The 13,400-nt window shown below is 47.9% G+C and overlaps 1 protein-coding gene across 1 annotated transcript in view; it reads right to left on the bottom strand.

Moving 5' to 3' along the window:
- The window catches only part of LOC135515701 (staphylococcal nuclease domain-containing protein 1-like), a 434,912-nt gene that overhangs the window by 139,224 nt on the left and 282,288 nt on the right, over window positions 1–13,400 (bottom strand). Inside the window, 1 exon segment of the mRNA XM_064939384.1 lies at window positions 4,662–4,850. Coding sequence (XP_064795456.1) covers window positions 4,662–4,850 — 189 coding nt within the window.

Raw genomic sequence — 13,400 nt, 5'->3', positions numbered from 1 at the left:
AGGAGTTCCAACGTCAAACCAGGGGAACTTTTAAATTCTCCGACAGACGGATGCATGTTGACGGACGGATGTGAAACGAGACAGTACAGCGGCCAAGCTTTACCTCCCCAGGGATTCTGCTGTTCTTAAAAGGTCACGGGCAATGCAGGTGCCAGAGACTCTCAAAATGGTATTCACACGAAACAGTACAGCCGACAACGCAGCCCATCTCACCCTAGCCTCCCACTGTCAGATGAAGGAAGGAAGTTCAGGGGAATAAGGTCATGACTGCATTTGTGAAGAAGCATGATTCCAGTTAATTAGAGGTATTACGAGGATGATTAAGGAGAGAAGGAGGGAGGGAGGGAGAGAAGGAGGGAAGACTGGGGAAAGATGAGAGAACAAAGGGAGGATGGATGGGGAGTGGTCTCTGTAGAAGGCAGAAAAAATGGACTAAGATAGGGGGATCACCAGGAAGGTTATATAATCTTGCTCGTCCCTCCTCCTCTCTCTCGCTCTCTGAAGGCCTATCAGAGGAAGCTAATCTCTTTCACTACTGGGTAATTACAGCAGAAAACCACTTGCTCAACAGAAACAGGGGCTCTGGTTTTATCAAGGACCCATTCTTGATTTACTTCTTCATAATTAGGCCGCTCCAATTATCAGTGTGTTAGTTTTTTCCTCTATCACAGCCTACTGGCTGGGTGTGCTGAGGCATGGGGCGGGGCTCCCATGGAGGAGTCAAACATTGACAAGAGCCAGAATTGCAAGTCAACAACAACTAAGGAGGACAATGAAACCCACTGGGCTGCATAGCAACAAAAACAAAAAGAGAGCTTTGGTATTCTGAACAGATTGTTCTTTCCTCCCAGTCTCTCTTCATTTCAGAACACTTTCATTTTTGTGTTTGTGTGAGTGTTCTTGTGATTGTCCCTAGAGGTGCACCGGTGCCCTTACCGACCTCATTCTTTGGGAACTTTTAATACTAGGCTTGAATAGATGTTTTTTGTTGCGCCGTTCCACTTTAAGGGGAATTGTTACTGTACAAAACCCACCGTCCCCTCTCGCTCTCCCAGCATGTGAATAGTGGGAGTGTAACACATAAACAAATGCAATGGCACTTGTTCGGCAGCAGGATACAGGCAGTGTTTCAGCAGACCTTGTTTACAGTGATGCTTCGTAAGCAGGAATCAGATTCTTCCACCATCCAGAGAGAAGTCCCGGTACACAAGAATGCTTTCACAAAACAAACAAGAGAAGGCATTAAAATGGGCCGGGGCGTAGGAATAAAATGAGTAGTGCTTTGTTAAAACAACGTAACACTAATTATAAGCTGATTGGCTGACAGTCGTGGTATATCAGACCGTATACCACGTATAAACACTTGTTTTTACTGCTATAATTCCGCGAGTAAATAGTTTATAATAGCAATAAGGCACCTCGGGGGTTTGTGGTATAGGGCCAATATACCACGGCTAAGGGCTGTATGCAGACACTCCGCGTTGCGTCGTGCTTCAGAACAGTCCTTGGCCGTGGTTTATTGGCCCTATACCACAAACCCATTTGTGCCTTATTGCTTAAGTAAAAACGTGCTCCATCTATTCTCTAGACAGTGGTTAAGTAATGTTAGGGGTTTGGGGTGAAGATTAACAGTTAATTTGTCAAGGCAAGAAGCTAGAGAGACAGCTCTGACCACCACTGCACCCGCCAAGTCTATCTGTAGTGCATTACGTCTCAAAATTATGCAACTGCTCATCCAGATAGATGTGGCAGAACAGAATTAGGCATGTGGTGTGACCAGGCCTTGACCTTCCTATCTAAATGGGACACGGTTGAGCTGAGTCTTGCATAACGGAGGCAGACATCAATTTAAGAGATGCTGATCTCCGAGCGCAAATATGCTGATGGCCATAAAGATAAAAACAGAAGCAGACAACTTTGTGAGAGCTTTCATTTCAACCGTAACGACCTGCTCCCATTGGCGTCGTCGCGCAAAGAAAACCTCATATCGACAAAAGTCACTCAAGCCAAGCAGTTTAGTTTTAGGAGGAACACCCCCCCCCCCCCAGTGCCCCGGTCCCTGCTACCCCAGTGGTGGAAACTTTAATGAGGGTTTCTCTGGACCCCTCAGAGTCCACTTAATTACGCCGAGCCCCCTTTCCTTTCTTGTCGGGGGATACGCCTGACACAGCAACAACAATTTCTCCCATATCCACAGCCAGGGGGGGCAATAAAAAGAGAAAGAGGGGGAAGAAGAGGAAGACGAGAGAGGAGGATGGTACACCTAGCGAAGGACGGCCCGGCTGCACTTCAGAAGAAAGAAAAAAAGCGGAGCGCTCAGCTTTTCCTCCTCCAGGTCCCGAAGGGTTAATTATATCCACAAACCCTCCGCCTCTCGTCTGACCCCCAGGATGTACACAGCACACAAACCTCTGCCCCACACACATATATACACGTACACACACACGTTGTCTTTCGGCTCAATGACACTCAGGGAAACCCACTTCAGACACAATCACAGCCCTCAACAGCCCTTGAGGGCCACAACTGACGGTTAGGCCAAGTAGAGAAAGAGAGAATCTCACTGTTGCCCTCTTAAGCTTTGCTCTCAATCAGGTCAGGTCTGCAACACAAAGCCAATCTGGCCTGTACTCCTGGACAGACGATGGAGAGGGACAGACTGGTAGGGAGGCCAAAAAGAGCTCTCTCCTCACCGTCGCCTCAGCAGACGACATGCATCCATGGCACATCGTGGGAGATTAGATTTACTTTGTACTCCGGCCCCAGGTTCACTCCCTATCCCCACCACTGAGATGGATGTTTCTCATATAGTGCTGCTAGAGCCGTGATGGATTCAGAGGAAGGACAGGGAACACAGTCCCTGCTTGGCTCCAGCAGTAGATCATTCCAATGATAGGAGAAAAGCAGATGCGGCAGCTTTCCAAAGCGTTGGGCATAGCAGGGAGAGGTAGAGAGAGTGGTAGCGGGGATAGAGGACGGGCGAGACAGCTGGCCCAGGACTGAATTCATCTGGCATAATGAAAATGGAGGGAGAGATTGGGATCACTAAGAGAGAGGGCCTCCATCCATCAAAGGCCTGCGATAGGAAGGGAAAGGAGGCGTCAATGATAACGGGGGAATATGTGGCAATTCTCCTCCCCAAAAACGTAGCATCAGTCTCACCACTCTCATCATCGGCTGGCTTTCTCCATGCAACAGATGAGATTGATGTATTTGGAGGAAATTGATATAGTATGATGAAGGGGTGACAGATTTCTAACACAAGGACACGGTCTCTAAGCAGATATTATGAAAAGCCTTTTTAACTGTGTTGCTAACCATAGCATTCATGCTAACTAGCTGTTTAAAATTAAGACAGGAACTGAGTGATGTCAACTAGTACTGGTCTTAGTGCCCAAGTCCACTGGACATTGTGATACCAACTAGTCTTGGAGTCCATGTCTTCTAGCTAACTAGCCCAACTTTTCCACAAATACTAACCCTATTCCAAATAATCATATCAGGTCATAACCAGACCCGTGACAATATCAGATCATAACCGGACCCGTGACAATATCAGATCATGACCAGACCCGTGGCAATCATATCAGATCATACCCAGACCTGTGACAATCATATCAGATCATACCCAGACCTGTGACAATCATATCAGGTCATAACCAGACCCGTGACAATCATATCAGATCATACCCAGACCCGTGACAATCATATCAGATCATACCCAGACCCGTGACAATCATATCAGATCATACCCAGACCCGTGACAATCATATCAGATCATACCCAGACCTGTGACAATCATATCATACCCAGACCTTTGACAATCATATCAGATCATACCCAGACCCGTGACAATCATATCAATCATAACTAGACCCGTGGCAATCATATCAGATCATACCCAGACCCGCAATCATATCAATCATAATCCAGGCAATCATATCAGATCATACCCAGACCCGTGACAATCATATCAGATCATACCCAGACCCGTGACAATCATATCAATCATAACTAGACCTGTGACAATCATATCAGATCATAACCAGACCCGTGGCAATCATATCAGATCATACCCAGACCCGTGACAATCATATCAGATCATAACCAGACCCGTGGCAATCATATCAGATCATACCCAGACCCGTGGCAATCATATCAGATCATAACCAGACCTGTGACAATCATATCAGATCATAACCAGACCTGTGACAATCATATCAGATCATAACCAGACACGTGGATTCATTAGGAATTCTGGATCTGGACCCGGGATCGGGTCTCCGGTATTCGGGTACAGGTGGATCCGTGAAGACCTCTAGTTAGGATGAGCCCTAAAGCACATGCAAACTAAACCTGATGCTAATGGTTAAGTGCTAACAAACAAAAATGCCCTCAGGGCTTACAAAGATTGTTAACCCCAAAACACTAACAAACAAAAGCCCCCCTCAGGGCTAACAAAGATTGTTAACCCCAAAACACTAACAAACAAAAGCCCCCTCAGGGCTAACAAAGATTGTTAACCCCAAAACACTAACAAACAAAAGCCCCCTCAGGGCTAACAAAGATTGCTATATAAACTATAATAAAGATAATCACACATGTCATATATAACCCCAAAACGCTAACAAAGAAAAACACGGGGAAAACTGAGGACTTACCTTGTCTTTCCTGAGACGAGAGGCCTCCTCTCCGGATACCAGGGTCTTGTAGTAGGAGCTACGCTCGGCCGTGAAGTGGACCTTCGATAGGGCGTTCTCCACCAGCGCCACCGACAGGTTGACCCCCTCGATGTGAAGCCAGCCGATGAAGTTACCAGCCTTGTCCATACTCTCTACTTCCACCTCCACCTGCCAGAGTGAAGAGGGAGGAGACAGAAGAGGAGGGAGAAATGAGACTGGGTTAATGTACTGTATCGGGATTAGGTTTGGGATTCTATTAGAGAAAGCGAGGAGGGTGCTCTGAAGCAGGAGACACTCTCCTGTCCTTAAATAGACAGATCATTGGAGGCCCCTGAGCTCGCTATCGATCTGAGAGCCTTGAGCTCGCACGAACACAGCTGATGTGGCAGCTCTCTCACTGTCAGTTGGCCTTCGCACTGTTTTGGACACCGCCGCCGCGCTCATCTTTCATGCATAATTACACCCAGCGGAGACACTCAGTGGGTTAGACCTCCAAGACGACTCAGGACCCCAGATTCATCCCATTGGTCTCTGAGCCGTGGAGGCCTGTTTACAGGGACACCATATGAAAGGACTGGAAAAGTACTGGAATATAAAGGTCATGAAAATTAGCGTTTCAAAAAGAAAAGTTGGAAAGTGACTGAGCTGGAAAACTAATAGACCATGAATGTTTTTTAGGGGACAGCTGAGGAACATCTCATAGTTCTATAACAAAACACATCCATGATTAGCTGGAGCAGATCCATAATTGAATAGTATAACAGTAAACTACGCCAACAACAACCTTAAAAGGCCTTTAAAAGATTTTCTAATTCAGTATCGAGTCCAAACTTCATCTACCAGTCTTTGGTTAAGACTTCAATACCGTCATAGAGTGAAGTTCCCACACATTTTCAAAATCTTTTGCAATTAGTGCGAGCCAAATTGCATTCCCTGTGGTGCTAACCCTGCTGCTGACAAAGTGCCGGGTATTTAACAACATTAGCCCTTTGGAGACAATAACCAAAATCTGCCTATTCAGGAGAATTACCTATTCATTACGTTTTGTTTCATAAAGCGTGGGAGGAGAGAAAGACAAATCAATATGGCCTTGTTTTTTCCCTCCGACGGCAGAGTGGGAGAGAGAGAGAGAAAGAGAGAGACCAGGTGTGGAGAAGACATACTGGAGAAAGTCAAACGATTAAGACACTGGCTGCTTAGCCTCTGTGGGCCCCCGTGGGAAATCTGACGCAAATGACTTTGCCTTGCTCCTCTGTGCCTTGTATCCACAGTCAAAGTAAAAAGATGTTTAATGAGAGCATAATCTGCACTTTGATTAAACACAATAATGACAACACGCTGCGAGGAAACAGGGACAAACATAGGCCGTGTTTCCTGCTTTCTCCCCCAGCTCCTAGCTGGGTCTTGGGGGGGTTTGAGAGAAGGCGAGGGGCTCATGTTAAGTAATGCTGCCTCGTGTGTGGGGGTGTGTGGGGGGGGGGGTTCTGAGGCTTTCTGACCTGTCTAGGCATGCTTGGTTCAATGGAGTTGGATGTTATGTGTAAATGGATAAGTTGAAGTGTGACTGCAGAATCCCTCCCCACACTACTGCTAGAGTACACTACCATGTGTCTGTCTGGTTCAGTATACACACACACTGTGTAAAGGTGTGTTTATGTGCCAATGTTACGTCCTCAACATGGTGTTAAGAGGACAGATAGACAAGGATTGACAACAGATGACAAGTTCCTCATCTCTTCCCCCCTCCCCAATTTCCCTGTCTCCCCCCTTCTCCCTTCCTCCCCATTCCCACCTCTCTCTAACTGGCCTGCCAGTTATACAACCAGGCTATTATAGACACGCTGCACCTCCCAGCACTTAAATGTCAAGCAGGGAGGTGAGGGGGGTGAGTGGAGGGAAGGGTCTGTAGTGAGCTGGAGCTAGCAGGGAGCAGGCAGCGCTCTCTCTTCAGACAGGCTGATGCTCATTATCCTCTCCACCCCTCACTGGGTCTTCACAAACCACAGGTCCAAAAAATGTCAGCACCCCAACACTCGACGTCAGACAAAAATTGATAGTGGAAATGAGTGGATGGAGGGGAGAAATGGAGAGAGGGAGAAGGAGAAATGGAGAGAGGGAGAAGGAGAAATGGAGAGAGGGAGAAGGAGAAACGGAGAAGAGGAGAAATTGAACAATGTGGGGAAAAAGAAGCAGTGGGATGTTTGGTACTAATCAGAGTAAATAGGAGTGTGTGTGTTATCCATCAGGAGCATCCTATTCACTATGGGATGCCAAAGAAAATCACTTGCTTAATTTGAGCAATTGAGTAGATATTCAATTTCAATGTGTCAAACTGGACCGATAATACAATCCATTCCATTACCATTCAGCAGCACTATTCACTACCAGAGTAAAGAGGTACAGAACATACAGGTCAATAGGGAATGGAATTATGGTTCTATGGGGCCAAATATATTAGTCTCACACACACAGCTGTGGACACACACTCTTGGTAGAACACAAGAGGGATATTGATGCCAGTTGTATTGATGGCGCGTAAAGTCGGCCACTCCTCGGCGACAGCTTATTGCTTCTGTATTTACAATCTCAAAAAGCTTTTCTGATCTTTCGCTGCACATTTCAATCTGACGGGCTGAAAGACATGCTGCTGTTTGAGACATCTTTTCTCTCCGTCACCACGACTGGGACTGACTTGGGGACGTTGTAAACCTCTCTGGTGGCCACTTAGCGACGCTGGGGGAACAAACGTCTTGTAGAGCGTTAAAAGCAACGAGATTAAAACGTGATAACAAGTAGATCCATTACCTGTTCATGACAACCTGAGTACATACGTCAGAGACAGACACGGGACTGGGAGAGGGCGACAGACAGACCCGGGACTGGGAGAGGGCGACAGACAGACCCGGGACTGGGAGAGGGCGACAGACAGACCCGGGACTGGGAGAGGGCGACAGACAGACACGGGACTGGGAGAGGGCGACAGACAGACACGGGACTGGGAGAGGGCGACAGACAGACCCGGACTGGGAGAGGGCGACAGACAGACCCGGGACTGGGAGAGAGCGACAGACAGACCCGGGACTGGGAGAGAGCGACAGACAGACACGGGACTGGGAGAGAGCGACAGACAGACACGGGACTGGGAGAGAGCGACAGACAGACACGGGACTGGGAGAGAGCGACAGACAGACACGGGACTGGGGGAGACACGCGACAGACAGACACGGGACTGGGGAGAGCGACAGACAGACACGGGACTGGGGGAGAGCGACAGACAGACACGGGACTGGGGGAGAGCGACAGACAGACACGGGACTGGGGGAGAGCGACAGACAGACACGGGACTGGGGGAGAGCGACAGACAGACACGGGACTGGGGGAGAGCGACAGACAGACACGGGACTGGGGGAGAGCGACAGACAGACACGGGACTGGGGGAGAGCGACAGACAGACACGGGACTGGGAGAGAGACAGACACGGGACTCGGAGAGAGACAGACACGGGACTCGGAGAGAGACAGACACGGGACTCGGAGAGAGACAGACACGGGACTCGGAGAGAGACAGACACGGGACTCGGAGAGAGACAGACACGGGACTCGGAGAGAGAGAGATAGAGACATTGGGGAGAAAGACAGACACAGGGACTCGGAGAAAGACAGAGACAGTGGCTCGGAGAGAGAAGATAGAGACATTGGGGAGAAAGATAGAGACAGTGGCGGGGGTGGGAGGAGAGACAGACTCGGAGACAGTGGGGGGAGAGAGAGAGAGACAGTGGGGGGAGAGAGAGAGACAGTGGGAGAGAGAGAGAGAGACAGTGGGGGGGAGACAGAGAGAGAGAGACAGTGGGGGGAGGAGAAAGAGACAGTGGGGGAGAGATAGAGACAGTGGGAGAGATAGTAAAGAGGGAGAGGTATGGAAGAGAGAGGTGGGAGAGAGATAGTAAAGGGGAGAGATAGTAAAGAGGTGGGAGGGAAGAGAGAAGCTGTGAGAGATAGTAAAGAGGGAGAGATAGTAAAGAGGGAGAGGTATAGAAGAGAGAAGGTGGGAGAGAGATAGTAAAGAGGGAGAGATAGTAAAGAGGGAGAGGTATAGAAGAGAGAAGCTGTGAGAGATAGTAAAGAGGGAGAGATAGTAAAGAGGGAGAGATATAGAAGAGAGAAGCTGTGAGAGAGATAGTAAAGAGAGATAGTAAAGAGGGAGAGGTATAGAAGAGAGAAGCTGTGAGAGAGATAGTAAAGAGAGATAGTAAAGAGGGAGAGGTATAGAAGAGAGAAGCTGTGAGAGAAAGGGAAAGAGATGAAGGACAAAGGGAAAATGGGGCGTAGTAAGAAAGCTTTGTAGAGGGACTGAATGGACAAGTACACACACACGGGAGTACACACACACACACACACACACACACACACACACACACAGTACACACACAGTTTCCATCACTGCAGGACTGATTAGTGTGCCTATCTGCTGGACCACATATATAACTACAGGAGGCATAATGGAAGGTACATTTGCTCACCACTTGACAACAGCACAAATACAAAATAATGTCAGCAGAGCTTTGTGAAGCCTAATGGTCAGAAATGATCCTACTGAGCAACATGAATAATACTGGGCTACGGAATCACATTACACACTAATGGACAAGCTGGCGGGCTGCAACACACCTGTGTAAACGCATGTACACACACCTCATTATCTCCTGCTACAGCTCAATATCTGGTTGTTTTGTCACCTTCTCTCTGGCAAAGGCCATGTCGTACCTATCGCCTGCATACCAACACCATGGAACGGGCTGGCTGTGTACTGAGTGGCTGTGGGCTGACTAAAGCATCATGCCTGGCACAATGTTTCTAGGGCCACTCAGGGGCCCCCCAGCAGAGGTGATAATGTGGCCCATTGATTACCGTGGGCCTTTCACCGCTCGGGGACTATCCCTGCAAAACAGACGCAGCCCAAGCAAGCATGCACCTGCCTGGGCTTGTTCTCTCTCTCTCTCTGAGGTAACAGACTGCATTCACACCCCCGGAGCTCTGGAGCAGATCTGAGCTGTGGTGGCTGATTGGCGGCCCACGCGAACCACTTTAGTTTCCCGTCCAAAGTAAATACGCTCACAATGGAGGGCTAGGGGTGGGGAGGTGCGACTGCTTTAGAGCAAAGCCCAGATGGCTCCCAGTGGAGGGCTTGAAGGAGCCAAAATGGCTCCCGTCGGAACACAAATGTAGCTCCGGTAATCTCCTAAATGCTGGGATTGTAAACAGGTGTTCAAAACAAAAAAACAACACAAAACAAGAGAGTGGGTGGGAACTCATTGTTTAAGACTACAAAGACTACAAAAGACCAATCCTTTTTTGGAGTTCATTGAAGAGGAGGGCTTAGAAGGACTTTTAGCTGATCAACTACTACAGACTTAGCTCACTAGTCGCTAATTCACTTGGCTGTTTCATAGGGTGGGATTAGATGGTTAAGATGTCACCAAAGGGCCACACTTCTCATACAAAAAAGTCCCCCGGGGTTTGAAATTAAACCCTAACGCCTTTTGATAAGCTCTCACGATCGTTTGAGAAGTCGAATGAGCCGGGACCTCGATTTAACGTCGTCCCCACCTGGGAATCAGGAGACAGAGAGATACTCTCACTTCCTGGTGTCGTCAATCACCAGGGACTCTCTCTCTCACACTTTAAATCTGCTTTTTTACGGCACTGTCCAATTACCAGGCCTCGTTCTGCTGCGTATAAACGCAGCGCTGCAGAAGTCAAGGAGCTGCCGGTGGTCGTAAAACACAGGAGAGAGGGGATCTGGTGCTTCTCAGGTAAGATTCTGGCACTGCTGTCTGTCTGTCTGTCTCTCTGTCTGCGCATCTGTCTGTCTGTCTGCGCATCTGTCTGTCTGTCTGCGCATCTGTCTGTCTGTCTGCGCATCTGTCTGTCTGTCTGCGCATCTGTCTGTCTGTCTGCGCATCTGTCTGTCTGTCTGCGTGCACCTGTCTGTCTGCGCGCACCTGTCTGTGTGTGCGCGCGAGTGCCTGTCAGTCTGTGTGCACGCGAGTGCCTGTCAGTCTGTCTGCCTGCATGTGTCTATCTGTGTGCATGTGTATATATATATCTCTGTGTGTCTGTCTGTCTGTGTGTGTGGGTCTCTGTCTGTGTGTGTGGGTCTTTCTGTCTGTCTGTGTGTGTGGGTCTCTCTGTCTGGGTCTCTCTGTCTGGGTCTCTCTGTCTATCTGTATGTCTGTGTGGGTCTCCGTCTGTCTGTCTGGGTCTCCGTCTGTCTGTGTGGGTCTCCTTCTGTCTGTGTGGGTCTGTCTGCCTGGGTCTCTGTCGGGGTCTCTGTCGGGGTCTGCCTGTGTAGATCTCTGTCTCTCTGTCTGTCTGGGTCTCTTTTTTCCTGTGTGGATCTCTGTCTGTGGGTCTGTCTGTCTGTCTGTTTGGGTGTCTGCCTGTCTGGGTGTCTGCCTGTCTGGGTGTCTGTGTGGGTCCGTGTCTGTCTGGGTGTTTGTGTGGGTCCGTGTCTGTCTGGGTGTCTGCCTGTCTGGGTGTCTGCCTGTCTGGGTGTCTGCCTGTCTGGGTGTGTCCATTTCTGTCTGGGTGTCTGTGTGGGTCCGTGTCTGTGTCTGTCTGTGTGTGTGTGTGGTTCAGCCATAGCCTCTAATTTGCAAACGTAAGCATGGCTTTCTGAGTGAATAACAAGAGGAAAGACAGGCAGGCAGGGAGAGGTTGGCACAGATTCATCCATTTACATAAAAAGCTCTTTATGAGTAATGCAAACCTGTCAACAGGTTGTGTGTCATCACAACATTAAAAGAGATGGAACACTCAGAGAGGGTTCCTTATCATCATACAAGTCAGCTGAGTTCCATGAGAGTTTCAGTTACAAATCAATTGATGTAAGAGACTGTGTGTATTGGGACAATGCAGAATGACTCAGTCAGCCTCAGATGTAAGTATCATGGCTGACGTGTGGCAGTGAGTGAGCTGTAATCTGCACTAAGGGTGTGTGTGTTGGTTCTTCTATCCTGGTGGGGACTTTGGGGGATTTTAGGTCCCCACAAGGATAGTTCAACAAGGAAAAAGCTCTCTCGTGGGGACATTTCCCCCATCCCCACGAGGGCAAAGGCTATTTTAAGCTTAGGGTTAGGGGTTAGGAGATAGGTTTAGGGTTTGGGTTAGGAGGTAGGTAGGTTTAGGGTTTGGGTTAGGAGGTAGGTTTAGGGTTTGGGTTAGGAGGTAGGTTTAGGGTTTGGTTTAAGGTTAGGGTTAGGGGTTAGGTTTAGGGTTTGGTTTAAGGTTAGGGTTAGGAGGTAGGTTTAGGGTTTGGTTTAAGGTTATGGGTTAGGAGGTAGGTTTAGGGTTTGGTTTAAGGTTAGGGTTAGGTTTAGGGTTTGGTTTAAAGTTAGGGTTAGGGGTTAGGAGGTAGGTTTAGGGTTTGGTTTAAGGTTAGGGTTATGGAAAATAGGATTCTGACTAGAAATACATTTTATATCCCCACGAGGACAGAAGAACAAACAGGTGCTTGTGCCACAGGAAGCAGGTATGACAGAGGATGGAGGAAGAGGGTAAACACTATCATTCATCCTCCATAACCCCTCCCTCCCTCCTCTGATATCCCTCTTTCACCATCATTCCCCTCTACATCTGCTTGAGGACAAGAACCTCAGTCTCTCCAACCGACAGCTCTGCTCACCCTCCGGCATTAGACATGTATCACATTGAGCCCTGGAGGGGGGAGGGGGTATTGGGGGCAGGGTATCAACATGCTCACAGGAATCTTATCAGAGAGCGAGGGATGGAGGAAAAAAGAGGTAGAGAGAGAAGTAGGGGGACATAGGAGAGACTGCACTGACTCGTCCACTCAAAACCCGAACTCAAAAACGACGGACAACTTTGACCAAAATCCATGTTGATTTTTTGGGACAAATAAAATAAATACATTGGCTGTGGTTCATTGTGATGGGAGAAGAAAAGTAGACGTTGATGGGACAGGAGAGCTGAATCAGTGGGGCTCCCAGTCAACCTTGAAAGCACCATTTCAGAGGTATCGAACAGCGCCCGTGCGGCCAAAATCCATCGTCTCGCCTTTCACTGAAATATAGATTAGGACTGGGAATTGTCAGTGACCTCACAAAACAACATTATTACGATATTTAGGTGCCGATAAGATATGTATTGCAATTCTCACGATTCTTTACTGTTTGTATTGTGATTTGATACTGTGATTTTATTACGATTTGTTGTTCCAAACATATTGCTCACCATCTGTCTCCTTCAGAGGGACAAGAGAGTCATGAGAAAAACGAGTTTTGATCAGTCATGTAAATAAGTGCTGAAATCAAATTGGCTCCTTATTAAAAATGGAGGAAAAGCTATGAAGGAAAAATACTGGAGTTTTGGTGAGCAGGTACAGCCAACTAGTGCAAAAATATTGCAATAGTCAAAACAACATATCGGCAAAAATAAGATCACGATATGTAACTGTATCGATTTCCCCCCAACACTATTATAGATCACTTTTAGGTGGATATACTGTCAGTTCATATAAATTCTACATTTTCCCACTCTGCGTTCCGGACTGGCATTCCGACTGGACACAAATCGATAAACCTTGCAGTCTGGTGCGTTTTATAGTGATGTGGAAATAAATCAAATAAATGTCTGTGATGATAAACAGGAAACCAAATAAATAAATGAACAACTATTACCTGGAAATAAACACATTATG

The sequence above is a fragment of the Oncorhynchus masou genome, chromosome 27 (assembly GCF_036934945.1).
Source record: "Oncorhynchus masou masou isolate Uvic2021 chromosome 27, UVic_Omas_1.1, whole genome shotgun sequence".
Classification (NCBI taxonomy): Eukaryota; Metazoa; Chordata; class Actinopteri; order Salmoniformes; family Salmonidae; genus Oncorhynchus; species Oncorhynchus masou.
Note: the sequence above shows the minus strand (reverse complement) of the source record. Positions and strands in the feature narration are given on the sequence as shown.